Source organism: Bos grunniens, chromosome 11 (genome assembly GCF_055505025.1).
Source record: "Bos grunniens cultivar Pamir isolate PY7600 chromosome 11, Bosgru_T2T1.0, whole genome shotgun sequence".
In the NCBI taxonomy this organism is placed as follows: Eukaryota; Metazoa; Chordata; class Mammalia; order Artiodactyla; family Bovidae; genus Bos; species Bos grunniens.
Window position 1 is genome coordinate 64,116,190 of NC_141175.1, and position 15,245 is coordinate 64,131,434.

The 15,245-nt window shown below is 39.1% G+C and overlaps 1 protein-coding gene across 1 annotated transcript in view; it reads right to left on the reverse strand.

The window, feature by feature from the left end:
- REL (REL proto-oncogene, NF-kB subunit) overlaps positions 1-8,590 on the reverse strand; it is a 37,900-nt gene extending 29,310 nt beyond the window's left edge. The window contains exon 1 of the mRNA XM_086326766.1: positions 7,998-8,590. Coding sequence (XP_086182892.1) covers positions 7,998-8,007 — 10 coding nt within the window. The 5' untranslated portion in view covers positions 8,008-8,590. The remainder of the gene's footprint in view (positions 1-7,997) is intronic.
- Positions 8,591-15,245: the final 6,655 nt, after the last annotated feature.

Consider the following 15,245-nt stretch of genomic DNA (forward strand, 5'->3'; position numbering starts at 1 on the left):
CAATACTCTGTAATGACCTGTATGAGAAAAGAATCTAATAAGAGTGGATATATGTGTGTGTGTGTCTATATATATATATATTTATACATGTGTGTATATATATGTGTGTGTGTGTGTGTGTATATATATATATATATTTATACGTGTGTGTGTGTATATATATATATATATATATGTATGATTCACTTTGCTGTGCAGGAGAAACTAACACAATATTGTAAATCAACTATGCTCCAATAAAAATTAATTTTAAAAAAGACAAAACAATTTCACATCCTTATATATATCCTCGCATATTTCAAACAATCAAATTCACACTTCAGTTTCAAATATTTCACATACTTGCATATCCTTGTAGGAGTATTTAAAAGAAAGTACATTCTCCTCTCAAAATGAAGTTCAAAATACTCAACAGTTATTTTTTAAGTAATATCTTAAATCATCTATGTGGTTGAACTAAAGGTCAAATAAATCCCTGCCCACTGCTTACTTAAAGGTGTCTTAGTGGGAAGTTGATACAAAATGACATCATTAATGGTAAGTGGCTAACTTTAAAGGGAGGAGTGTGAATAGAAGTGCTAGGCTTAAAGTGAGCATTCAAATATTTTTCATTGGTTACACAAAACTTCCTTAAATTAGAAAGTGTGTTTAAGAAAATAGTTTGTGGACAAGAGAACAGAAAAGCAGTTGTTGAAAGATTAAAAAAAACATTTTTAAAAGATGTTTGAATACTAAGAATGACATATATTAGTTATCATATAATATCAAGTACTTTTAAAACCCCTGAACTCTCTTGTTTGTATTGCAGAAGCTCTTTAATGGTAAAAAGTCTGACAATCAGAGTCTATTGTAATATTCTCCATTCCCCTAGCTGGAAATAATCTCCTGCTCTAAACTACTGCAGCATTTTGTTTATGGCAATTATTGCAAATAACTGTGAGGGAAGACTTACTGTTTTATTTCTTCTTAAAAAAAAAAAAAAAGCTATTTGTTTTATTTCTTCAAGCTACCTGAAGGCAGGAATTGTGCCTTACTCATCAGTGTCTTGCACAGATATTCAGGAAATATCTGTGGAATGAATGACTGAAAATCTGGAGATCTTTTTTTGTTTTTATAAATCATGCAAACAATGAAGGACTATATTAATAATTATTTGGATTTTCCTTATTAGGTTCTACTACTAGGAAAAATATATGCAGAGTACATCATGAGAAACACTGGGCTGGAAGAAGCACAAGCTGGAATCAAGACTGCCAGGAGAAACATGAATAACCTCAGATATGCAGATGATACCACCCTTATGGAAGAAAGTGAAGAAGAACTAAAGAGCCTCTTGATGAAAGTGAAAGAGGAGAGTGAAAAAGTTGGCTTAAAGCTCAACATTCAGAAAACTAAGATCATGGCATCAGGTCCGATCACTTCATGACAAATAGATGGGTAAACAGTGGAAACAGTGGCTGACTTTATTTTTGGGGGCTCCAAAATCACTGCAGATGGTGACTGCAGTCATGAAATTAAAAGACGCTTACTCCTTGGAAGGAAAGTTATAACCAATCTAGACAGCATATTAAAAAGCAGAGACATTACTTTGCCAGCATAGGTCTGTTTAGTCAAGGCTATGGCTTTTCCAGTGGTCATGTATGGATGTGAGAGTTGGACTATAAAAAAAGCTGAGCACCGAAGAATCAATGCTTTTGAACTGTGGTGTTGGAGAAGACTCTTGAGAGTCCCTTGGACTGCAAAGAGATCCAACCAATCCATCCTAAAGGAGATCAGTTCTGGATGTTCATCGGAAGGACTGATTGTGAAGCTGAAACTCCAATCCTGATGTGAAGAGCTTTGGCCACCTGATGTGAAAAGCTGACTCATTTGAAAAGACCCTGATGCTGGGAAAGATTGAAGGTGGGAGGAGAAGGGGATGACAGAGGATGAGATGGTTGATGGCATCACTGACTCAATGACATGAGTTTGAGTAAACTCTGGGAGTTGGTGATGGACAGGGAGGCCTGGCGTGCTGCAGTCCATGGGGTCGCAAAGAGTCAGACACAACTGAGAGACTGAAGTTAACTGACTAGGAAAAAAGTTGTTTGTAAGTGCTAAAATCACTATACCTTCATACTCCTCATATTTACTCATATTCTAATTTCTTTATCTATGTTTATAACTTAAAAAAACCTTCCCACTTATAAATCATTTAAATCATGCCTCTGTATAGTGTATCAGTGACTTTCTTCCTCAGTATCCTGTTTTAAAGTGCTATCCTTCCTAAAGAGAAAAAGTGGTGAAATGCAATCATTTATGGAGTGGAAGACAGTAAAACATAAATTAGGGAATGGTAGAGAAAGTGAGTACTCTTTACTAAGATTACCTCAATAGAAATGTCTTCAAAACTGGTTCTAAGCAAGTAGATCACTGTACTTTTCTTTAAACAATATTACGCAAAGCTGGGATTGACCCCTAAATTTTTAATAGTACTGTAAAATGGTAATGCAGACTAGAATAATATCTGAAATATAGCCAAAATGTTTGCAAGATATATTTATGTTTTTATTTGCACTTAGGCAAGAAAGAGTACTACTTGATTTTTTAAGATTAAAAAAAGAAAGTACATTAAAAAAAGAAAAAAGAAAGTAAAGTATACTGAAATAAAAGTTAAAAATGGATGATCAATTGTCAGACAGGCAGATTATTAACTAAAACTTTACAGGTAGCACTGGGAACCAGCATTAGTTGAAGAGTTAAAAAAATGTTAATTACAGTAATTAAAACACTCTTAATTTTAAGACACTTCTCATTTGATCCTCTTAACTTTAATCTCATAAACACAGGACAGCAAATATCCCATTTCACAGTTGATAAAACTAAAGTTCAAAATTATATGAAGTTATAAGAAAAAGAAATTATCAATGATACTAGTAAATATGACAGCTGGGATCCTTGGGGGAGGGGACATCAAATTTAACAGAACAACAAGCATAAAAATAGCTGAGGATAAAGTCACAGTAACTGATACAGCAAATGAGCTAAAATAAATGCAACTTTAGTGTAAGAAAATAATGCATCTTGTTGGATCCTATTAGAACAGAGTTCATATTGGGACTATATATCAGAATCATCTAGGTAGCTTTTTCAAAAAATACATACCCTGACCGCACCTGAGATCTGCTGAACTGAAACAGAAATCAATCTAAAGCCCAGACCTGTTTGTGAAAAAATCCTTCCAAGCAATTTGAACACACTCCTGATTAAGAACCACTGCCCTAAAACATAAAGAGGTGGAAACCACAAGGCACATATCTAGAGAAGCAATCCCTAAATTCATGCACAAGGATGAGCCAGGTGATGGATAAACTAGGCTCAGGAATTCTAACTACCTGTTAACTCTCTCCCTCTCTCAAACGTTTACCCAAAGGCAAGCAAGAGAAAAAAAAAAAAATACTATTATAGAGACAGACTTCAATTACACTGATTTACTTAAAATTCACCTTTTACAAAATTAGTTATTATAACTACCATCAGTAACATTTCTTACAAGACAGCATGCCAATGTGACACACCACAGTTTTGAGTAAGTGACTACAGACCGCATCTCTAGTACTGCATATCCAGTACTGAAGTACTGGATAATAGACTGCTTAAGACTCAAAGGAGCGAATGGAGGTAACAATATATACTTTTCCAAATATCACCTCTACTCACTTTGGAGAAAAAGAATAGACCTATTATTCTTTCCTCAAACCTAGGAACCCAACTGAATTATGCTGCTATTTCTTCACCTCAAGACACAGGTGAGTTTTTTCCGCTTCTTCCCAATTATGACAAAAATTTAGAGAGACCATTTCCTACATAGATGACATTACATCCAATTAACAAAAGGGCAAAGAAAACTCAAGCCTCTTCCCATAAGGTCAGAAGGAGACTAACACAGAAGGTGCAGAAGAAATCAGACGAAGGATAGGTAGGTAAGTTATATCAGTCAAATTACCAAAAGGACATGTGGTTTATTTACTAAACAATTTTTTATTTACTTTTTTCTTCAGAATGCTATCATTTAAGTGGACCAAGGAGATGGCCTCCAAAGATCACTGTCAACTTCTACTCCCCTAGTTTAAATACATACGGAACCACTTCAACATATTTACAAGTAAATGGGAATTCTTACATATTCTTAAAAGATATATTATCTATCTAGCATCTGATTTAATCTATTTTTATGAAAACTTAAGGTTTCATAAAATTCTATAATTGTCAGATTATTTAAACAATATTAAGTGCCAAATGTGCCTAGTAGCACCTATTTCTTAGAGTTCTGAGTCCCAAAACAGAAGAGTTCTGAGTCTCCACTACAGAAGAAAACTAATATTTATGGGCATATATTACCTCATTCGCTCCTATTAAGACTCTGCATAGTTAGACCCATTTTCAAATCACAGAGGGGCAGAACTAGAATAAAAACTAACCCAGGTCCATCATGGACTGAAGTCCAGGTTTACTCCAATATATCAGATTTACTCTCTCATCTGGGCTTTAAGAATCCAAATAAGGGATGTACAGAAGAGTACTTGATTGATGTATGCACCATAAACTAAATAAGAGATGTAAAAAAATTTGGCAAAGAGATCCTACTGCTAGAGAATCCACTGCTGTTGGGGTATGGAGTGGACGAATAAGTCTTGAAAAAAATATAACTTCCAGGATGAAAAAAAGTAGAGAAACTAAGTTAAAAATATATGGCAGGACCAAATCATCTGGGCAATTAAGACTGCCATATTTAAAAATAAAAATTATAGGAGGCCCATTTAAATATGAACCAAACAAATAGTTTTTTACCATACGTGTACTCCGTGCAATTATTTGGGTCGTATGCCTACAAACACAATCATTTGCAGAAAACAGTTGAGGGAAAGATGGAATAAAAGGAAATTCTGAGTCCCTCAAATTACATTTGAGAAAGATACTACACACACCCCAGGTGTTCCTAATTATGACTCTCCTCTGATTTCCCCCCGCCAGTCATTTCACTAGCTAATTCCCTTCACTCTATATCTATCATGTATCACCCTCATTTCTTTATAACACTGTTATCTTGACATTTTCACGTACTACACTTCTGAAGCAGCCTTCGTGTTTATGTGTTTAGTTTTTTATGCAAAACAAAAAAAAGCATTTTCTTCACCTATCAATTTCAGCATCCAGTTTTATCATCAAAGATTGTGTCATACACTGATTTTTCCTCCTTACTCAAAAGGTTCTCTTGAAATTTACACTACAAAGGTGATAAGCAGTGGGTCTGCAAATACAATTTCTTCATGTACTTCCTATTACATGATATAGCAGAACGATACTAAAGAAAACTGAATACACTATATATAAAATAGATAAGCCACAAGGATTTACTGTACAGCACAGGGAATTATATCCAGTATCTTGTAACAACATATAATGTAATATAATCTGCAAAAAAAAAAAACAGTCACTATGCTGTACACGTGAAACTAAAACAATACTATAAATCAACTCTATTCCAATTTAAAAAATAATAATTTTTTAAACTGTAAATAAAAATAAATTATCTAAATTATAATACATATTTTACCAAAGACAGTACTATTTATTAGTAAACAAAGCACACAAAACATTTGCACCTTCTACTGGAATAAGGAGAAGCTTTAAATTCAGACCAAAAAATAGCTAATTTTATTTACCTTAAACAGATTAGAATCATAAATATCCAAGAGTAATGACTGCTAATGTATACCTTGGATGGGACTGAGAACTTTTTTTTAATCCCTGTCCTAATTAATTGTGTCAAAAGACTGGAATCAAGGTGTAATTTTTTTTTAAAAAGTAATCAAGACAGCTTAATAGAACTCAAGCTGTGAAATCCTAAACATGACAATTTAACTGAACAAAATTTAGAATCAAACATATAGTCCCAGTTATTCATAATACTTATATAATTTTATTTATGAAATTATGATGTTACTGTCATATTATACAGACCATATATTCAACTACAGACACCTATTTACATATAACATCCGGTGAGAAATGGAGAAACAGTCTTAAATGCTTGGTAATCAATCAATAAAAATACTTTCTGAGGTTTTTATACTCTTTTCTACAAACTATAAACTAGACAATGGTAAACTAACAAAGCAAAAGGTTTTTTCAGTTACTCTTTTGCTTAAATTACTGTTTCAAAACAGGATGGGAGCTTATAATTTTGTGAATCTTTTTCTCTAAGGTTTTTACAAATGATTAAGCAAAGTACACCCAGATTTTTCCTTAGTTTTCAAACAACTGAATTACAATTTGAATAAGTTGTTACATTTTAAATAGTGTCATTTTAATATAATTCCAGAAAAGGGGAGGGTGACAATTACCCTTTAAAATTTTCCCCCCTCAATTTAGGAAATCAGTCCTCACAATAAGACAAAAACAAATGTCATTAAACAAGTTTAAATTGTACCACATTTTTAAAAGATGTGGGTCTTGCAATAGTCCATAAATGGCTAATTCTTTTTTCTCTCTTTTGAATGGATTACAAGTGTTACATTCACACCATATATCAACAAAGTTTGGTTAAATTACCAGAAGGCTGATTTTTCTTTTTACTTTATTATGCTAACCATTCTTTAACTTTCTTACAAAATCTTTCTGATAGTCAATAAATTAACCAAGTGTTTCAATCATCTTTGCACTTTTAATCTCAACATGGTCTGAATTTATGAATTTACAAGATTATCTGAAAGTTTAGGGTCACTGAAGTGGCTAAAGAGAAAGTTGAAATAAACTACATTTGTATTCTCACATGAAAACCACAGACAAACTGAAATCAAATGTCATGTGAACCACCCCAATTTCCTTTTTGGCCTAAAGCAGTAGCTATGGCTTTGTTCTGCTCAACCCTTTAAAAAAAAAAGTCCTTTATGCTTTCTACTTCCTCTTCTCTGGTAGTCATCAGTCTTCTACTGTGGGTCACTGAATCAGGGTGTTGGGAGGATGCAGGTCAAACATAAACAAGCCTCCTTCTTCAGCCTCCTGTTATTGTCTTCAGCCTCTGGCACAGCGTTAATCCACATTTTTAGGCCTCCCTACCTCTGCTCACGCTTGCTCCCTCTGCGGGGAAGGTGCCTCCAAGAACCGTGACAGACTCCAGTGAAGGTCCCGCTCCAAAGCAGTCTACTTGATATAGTAACCCTTAGGTTGCAGGCAAACCTAACCACGGCTGGATGGGAGGCTCCCTCCCGCATCCTTTAAGCAGTTTCTAGGTAAAGCAAGAGATCCCCGCATTTACTGACTATAAATACGTATTCATGTAAGTGACAGTTTTCATTCTCACCCGTTACTTTAAAGCACGGGGATCCTAAAAATCCTCTTTTCCCCTTCCTTCCAACAAAAGAAAACAAAACTCGATTTCTGCTCCATAAATTAAAAAGTACGCACTTTACAGTAAAAATGATCCACTTGTTGAAGCAACATTTCCACTTAAGACCTGTTAAAATACCACTGGTGATTTTTAAAGGCGCGTCACATTTGTCCAACTGTCAGCACAACTGCGATCACCTCTTGGCAACTGATGAAACTGAACTTAAAAAAAAGATAGAGCTCTCCTGAGGCCGGAAGGTTCCTCATTCCTATTCTAAAACGAAAACCCACCATTTCAACTTAAATCAATTTAAAAATACGGGAACTCTTTCGTCCTCCTTTATTTAGATTCTTTTTACTTCCTTAATCCAAAACCCAAGTCTTTTGGAAGGTCTACGGTTCCGGCTATTACAATGGCATCAAATTACAGAGCGTGACTTAGATTTCGCACGCAAACCCTGAACCAGGTCACTTTTAAAAGGCTGACAAACTTGCCAGAGGCGATTTTAAAAACAGAATGAGACATAACCAAAACTGGGCCCCCGAAACCCTGAGCAGTTAGACCCTCGGACGCACTCCTTCCCTCCCCGCCGTCCGGGACCCTGCCCACGCCCGGGAACACTCACCTGAGGCCATGGCTGCGCTCACCGTGCCGCCCCGCTCCGAGCGTCCGGACCGGAGGCAGCTACAGTCACTCAGCCCGTCAGTCAGTCGGGCCGCCCAGGAACCTCTGCTGGCGGGATCCCCAGTCCCCCTGACCACCCCCGGGGCCTCCTCCTCCTCCTTTCCGCCCTCCTCTGGGTTTGCGGCTCACACCTTCCCACCCGCTTAATCCTCGCGCTCCGGTCACCCGGCGTCGCCCGTCCAGGTGGCAGAAGCCAGGAGGCGGAGCGCAGGGACAGCGGAGAGCAGGTCTGCCAGAGAGGCGGACAGCCCGGCGGGAGGGGGACTTCCAGAGACTGACGTAGGAGCCCTCACCTCCGCTACCCCGGGGCGGGGGCGGGGGCGGAGCGTCCTGCGACCTGCGCGCGTGCGTCCGCCCACCGCCGCCGCCGGGCCCCGTCCCGCCCATGCCCCGCCCACCCACCCCTCTCCTGAAGCCCGGGTGGGCTCGGGAACCGGTTGGGGAAGCTGGCTCTCCGGGAGTGTAGGGAACGCTGGGAGCCGGGGAGTGACGGCCCCGAGCGTGCGAAAGCCGCCGGCCCCCGAGAAATCCCCCTCCTCCAGGATGTTCTTGGGCGCGTGGCTTAAAGTTCAGGAGGGGGTGGGAGGGTGCGGTGACGTCGAGAAGGGCCGGCCGGCCGCCCGCCCGCGAGCACTTGGGGGCGGGCCGGGCGGCGAAGTGGGGCCAGCCCTCCCAGGTTAGGGGGAACGACGGCCGGGGTTTTCGTTGGGTGGTTCCCCCTGTTCCCTCTGTCGCACATGCAAATCTCCGCCCCCGGACCGGCGGGCGGCGCAGCGCCGGCGTCCCGGAGCGCCCTCGAGGGGAAGTGCGGAAGCTGCCGCGGCCTCGGTGAGCCTGTAATTCAGGTATTTGCATACGGGGACCCCCGCAGTCCGATATCCCTTTGCAACATCTCATTTGTGAGGGCTCAGGGCTCTGTTAACGTACTTGACAAACTAAAAAACTTTTCAAATTCTTAAGGTCCGCAGTGTGAGTTCGTTTCCTCGGTACTCAGTGCTCCAAGTTAATGAAGTGGACACCCCATTGGGATTTGACAGACTCACGAGGAAAGGAGGACGAACGTGTAGCATCGGAATCTAGGATAACTTTTGTTTCCTTCCTGTGTAAAGAATTTTGTATGTGTCAGTTTAGTTACCTCATTTATAATGTGTTATTATCCTCATTTTATAGATGAGGCAATCAGGGTTCAGAGAAGTAACTTGCCTGTACATCAGAATGCTAGTAAAAAAGAACAGTTTAAACTCAAGGTTTCGGACTCCAGAACTCCGTGCTCTTTCCATTTTCCTTTACCGTTTAAAATAACTATGGAGGGGCAATGGGAGCTATCAGCCATACAAATGCCCAAACTGGAGGCCCCAGTTGGGAAATAATTAAAAATAAACTCTCCTGTCACCTCCCCCCGCAAAGCATCGTTTCCACAAAATATAGAAAACAATGAAACAGTTTTATGATTAGCATAAGCCTTAAACCATATTGTGATGCACTTAAGAGACCGCAAAGAGAAAAAGGAAATCTCACTCGTTTATATCATCAGATAGATGCAATCAGTTACAATACCTGTTGTCTTTCTCCCAAGGGAAAATAATAGGAATTACATCTTGGAGCTAAAACTCCCAGAGATAGGTAGCTGGGGCCCCACCTTCCTTGATGTTCAGATTTCAAAGGGATAGCTCCAAGGCCCCCAAGAAAGATCTTAAGGGGGTGCACAACCGGCAAGAAGCTTATTTGGCTTTTTTAAAGGTGTACAGAATTCGTTTACAGTTTCCTTTTTTTCTAAAAGCATTGCTAAATAAAAAAGAGAGGGGAAAATGTTTCCTGTTCTTTTTGGCACTAGGCAGATTTTTCAGTGTAATCATTTTAGACTCGTATTTACCCGTACCACCACAAATGTCAGGGCTATGTGAATGAACTAAACATAAACGTTTAAGAATCCATTAGGAGGATGAGAGACAAATAGGAATGGAAAATATTTTGCATGTATTTTCTTATATTTCACCTCCAGAAACTGATTGATTAGAACACAATAATGTTTGCTTACAGAGAGTTCAGCTGCTAAGTCGCTTCAGTCGTGTCGGACCCTGTGCAACCCCATAGACGGCAGCCCACCAGTCTCCGCTGTCCCTGGGATTCTCCAGGCAAGAACACTGGAGTGGGTTGCCATTTCCTTCTCCAGTGCATGAAAGTGAAAAGTAAAAGTGAAGTCGCTCAGTCGTGTCCGACTCTTAGCGACCCAATGGACTGCAGAGAGTTCGGAGCCAGACAGAAAATCTCTCCCAGGTACAGGACCCCAGAGTTCTAAAACCACTCCCATCTGTGAAATCACAAGCTAGATCTTAGGAGATTTAGTAACTACACAATTTTGAATTCGTTTTATTTTTATTTTCCCAAGACTTAACTTATTTAAACCTCCTCACTAATAGGAACGCATGTTTGTATTTATTTCCAGAGCTATTTGTATTTGTCACATGAGTAAGCCATAGGTTTATATTATCTCACCCTTAAAAGGCTTTTTTGAAAACCCTTTCACTATTTTAAAAACTTGCTAGGACTTCTCTGGTGGTCCTGTAACTATGACTCTGCGCTCCCCCTTTGCAGGGGGCCCAAGTTCCATCCCTGGTCAGGGAACTGGATCCCACATGTCACAATTCACGTGCTGCAACTAAGACCCAGTGCAACCAAATAAATAAATAAATATTTTTTAAAAACGTAATGAACCCTTTTATCAAAGATCCAGCCCACATCTGAAAAGTGAAACTATTTCACTTGTGTGGGATAAATTTAATTAGAAAAAAAGGAAGATTACAGGACAAGGTAATGGATGGACTAAAAACAACAATAAATGTGAATAGTAGTTTTATTTTTGTTAGGACTTATCCTGGGAAAAAATAGTGTATTACTGTAAAGATGATTGGTAGCTAGTTGGGGGGGATTATAATGAATTGTTTTTTAGTTCCTAAGTGGTGTCCGGCTCTTTTGCACCTCACGGACTATATGTAGCCTGCCAGGTTCCTCTGTCCATGGGATTTCCCAGGCAAGAATACTGGAATGGGCTGCCATTTCTTTCTTCAGGGGAACTTCCCGACCTAGGGATTGAGCCTGCATCTCCTGCAGTGGCAGGCAGATTCTTATCACTGAGCCACCAGGGAAGCCCAATGACCAGCACGTGGTATTTTTCTTCAAGGGCTTGCAGTTGTTGATACTATTTATTCAGTCCAGCAAATATCTACTCTGTGCCAGGTGCTCTTTAGATTGTGGCACAAACACTAATAACAAGATAATCAACTATTCCTCAGTTAAAAAAAGATAAAGACAAAAATCTCTGCCTTCATGCAGCTATATTTCACATGAAAGACATCAAGTATTTTAACATGTAAGATCATCTCAAATACTATAATTAAACTATTTTATTTCTTTATTGCTGTAAAGAAAATAAGGTAATGGATAGAAAGTGACTGAGAGGGAGAGGCATGCTCTGAAGAGGTGCCATTTGAGCCAAGTCCTGAGGAACAAGAGACATCCACAGAAAGATTCAGGGAAAGGGCCTTCCAGTCGGTGAAACCAAGTATGAAGTCCTTGCAACAGGAAAGCATTAATTTGAGGGGCTTAGAGGCCAGTGGGACCAGACCAAACTGAACGAGGCTGAAGAGATAAGCAGGGTCATGGTAAGGAGGATGAATTTTATTCCAGCTGCACAGAGGAACATATGGAGAGTTTTAAGCACAAGGTTGATTTATGATTACGTTTTGAGAGGTTTACTCTGGAGGATGTTTTAAACTGTTAGGGGCACTGTAGTATAACCAGGGGCAAGAGTGAAGGTAGAGCAGCAGAGAGGCTATTGCAATAGTCTACAGGAGAAGTAAAAGTGGTTTGGATTAGTGTTTCAGCAGAGGAGATGGTGAAAAGGGGTCATATTCAGTAAGATTTGGGTGAATATTCAGTAAAAGCCTAAAGGACTTGCTGATGGATTGGATGCAAGTGGAAGGGAAGAAAAAGGAATCAAAGATAACTCACATTTTTGGTCTAAAAAACCAGAAAAAAAGGAGGCTGGTGAGAAAAAGCTCTAAAAGGGAAAACCAGGAGTTGTGTTTTAGACGTGTTAAGTTACAGATACCTATTAGACATCTGGAGTAGGTATTTGGATATATGTAGAACTAGTCTAAGGGGAGAGGTCAGAGTTAGAAATAAGATGAGTAAGTCAGCAACACTTCACTAAAAAGAGAGAAAGAAAGAACATAGAGGAAAAAAAAAAAAAAATGAAAAAGAGCCCAAAAAGGTGAGTAGAAAAGAAGCCACTGCCAGTGAATTAGGAGGAAGACTAAGAGACTGCTTCAAAAAGAATGGAAGTGGTCAGCTGTGTTAAATAATGCTGAGACTGCAAAAGATGAAAATAAAGAAATGATTGCCTTTGGCAACATGAAGGTCATTAATGACCTTGATGAGAACCATGTCTGTGGAATGGTGGGAATGAAAGCTGAAATGGAGGACGTTGAGAAGAGAAATGATGGAAACGATGAGTATATAGAATGCTTTGAAGGCTGTTAATGAAAACAGAAATGGAGCACTAGCTGGAGGGGGATGTGGGGTTGTATTAGGCTAAGAGCTATAACTCCCACCTCCCTGTCAAAAGTTAACCAAAGGTTATTTATCACTGAGTCACAGTCCATTATAAATTGAGTGGCTTTCTTCTGGAATTAATCCAGGAGCCTAAATTCCTTTTATCTTGTAGCACCAACATGTGGCTTTCAAAATCACCTTGGAAAAGGAGAGAGGGTAGAGAATCACAAATGGGAGGTTTTTATGGGCCAGACCTGAAAGTGGAATACATTACTTCTTGTCTACTTTCCATATGGCCTCCACAAGGGGGCTGAGAAATATAATTTGAGAAATGGAATTTAGCTATGTGCCCTGGAAGTAGGGAAGATATTGAACATGAGTAATGACTATCAGTCTCTGGTACTGAACTCTTGTTTTGTTTAGAGAGGGTGCAATTAAATCATGTTTGTAAAAGATGAGACTGACTCACTAGTGAAGGAGAAATTGGCAGTGATTGAGAGGAAGGGAGGCATGAGGATGGGAGAAAGGGTGAAACCTAGAGCACAGGTTATAGGGTTGGCCACAGATTGGAATGCAGACACTTCCTCTGTGGTAACAGGAAGGAAGGCAGAACCTGGTAGACCTGATGGTATGGAGATGAAGTAGTCAGTCGCATTCCTTTTTTTTTTTTTAGGCTTGTGTAAGTTATGAGGTTATGTTCAGCTGAGAGTGGAGGGAGACAAGGAAGAGAAGTTTAAAATGCAGTGTGAAAGTGGAACATTATATGTGTCTGGCTATACTAAATGACCAGTTGAAATCTGTGGTCATAAATGTAATGTCAGAGTAGTACACAGTATTTCATATGTGGTTGTTAACCCAGGTATATCAATGGGTTTCTTTCTGAAAAACAAGACAGAGAACCAGGAAAATTTAAATCTGAATGGAAATATAAAGGAGGGATGCCAAGTACCTCTGAGCTCACACATACATACATACTCCCTGGGAGTGTCACCCATTCCCATGATGTTACCTATTGTACCAGGACCATATATACAGCCTAGATTTTTTTCATGGGTTTCAGGCCTGTATATCTGATTGTTTATTAGGAGACTCAGAGACATCTGGGATTCAATCAACACAGCATCTTCTCTTGAAGCTTACCCTTACTCCCATATTTTTTGTACTACCATCTATCCAGACACAAGTTAGAAAGTTAGGAGCCATCTTTGACTCTCTAACTGTCCTCCACGTAACCCACAATGTAGGATCATCAAGTCCTGCTGATTTTACCAGTCCAATATGAATCCATTGTTTTTCCATCTTAACTGACATTGTTCTGTTCAAATCTTCATCATATCTCACCTGAACTACTGAAATCTCTATTTGCCTGTCTATATCTTGGTCCCATTTGAAAGCCTTTCAGTCATATTCAAACCCATTGCTGCTTGAATCCTCTGGACAAATGCACATCAGACCACACCACTCTTGTGCTTTAAGGCCATTCATTAATCTTAGAGCCATCATTATCAGAATGACTAAAATTAAAAGGACAATACCAAGTGTTGGTGGGGAGACAGAACAAATGGGATTCTCATACAATTTTTTGTTCAAATATAAATTTGTACAACAACCTGGGAAAATTGGCAGTAGTTCAGTCACTCAGTCATGTCCAACTGTTTGTGACCCTATGGACTGCAGCACGCCAGGCTTCCCTGTCCATGACCAACTCCCGGAGCTTGCTCAGACTTATCGTCCATCGAGTCGATGATGCCATCCAACCATCTAATGCTCTGTTGTCCCATTCTCCTCCTGCCTTCAATCTTTCCCAGCATCAGAGTCTTTTCTAATGAGTCAGTTCCTCACATCAAGTGGCCAGTGTATTGGAGTTTGAGCTTCAGCATTAGTCCTTCCTGTGAACATTCAGGACTGATTTCCTTTAGGATGGACCGGTGGGATCTCCTTGCAGTCCAAGGGACTCTCAAGAGTCTTCTCCAACGCCACAGTTCAAAAGCATCAACTCTTCGGTGCTCAGCTTTCTTTATAGTCCAACTCACATCTATACATGACTGCTGGAAAAATCATGGCTTTGGCTAAATGGATCTTTGTTAGCAAAGTAATATTTCTGCTTTTTAATATTCTATCTAGGTTGGTCATAGCTTTTCTTTCAAGGAGAAAGTGTCTTTTACTTTCATGGCTGCAGTCACCATCTGCAGTGGTTTTGGAACCCCAAAAAATAAAATCTGCCACTATTTCACTGTTTGCCCATCTATTTGCCATGAAGTGATGGGACCAGATGCCATGATCTTAGTTTTCTGAATGTTGAGTTTTAAGTCAACTTTTTCAAATACTTAATGATCCAGCAGTATTAATCTTGGATGTATTCCAAACAGAAATAAATGTCTGTACCTACCAAAAGACAGATAAGAATATTTAAGTCACCTTTATTTGTATTATCCAACAATAGGAAAACAACTCAAATATTTATCAGCAGCAGAATGGATAAACTGTAATATATTCATAACAGATTTATCCCCAATTATGAAAAATAATATACTATTGCCACATAATATGGGTGAGTCTTATAAGTGCAAAAGTCACATACACTAGAGTATATACTATATGAATCCATCTATATCAAGTTCAAAAACAGATAAAA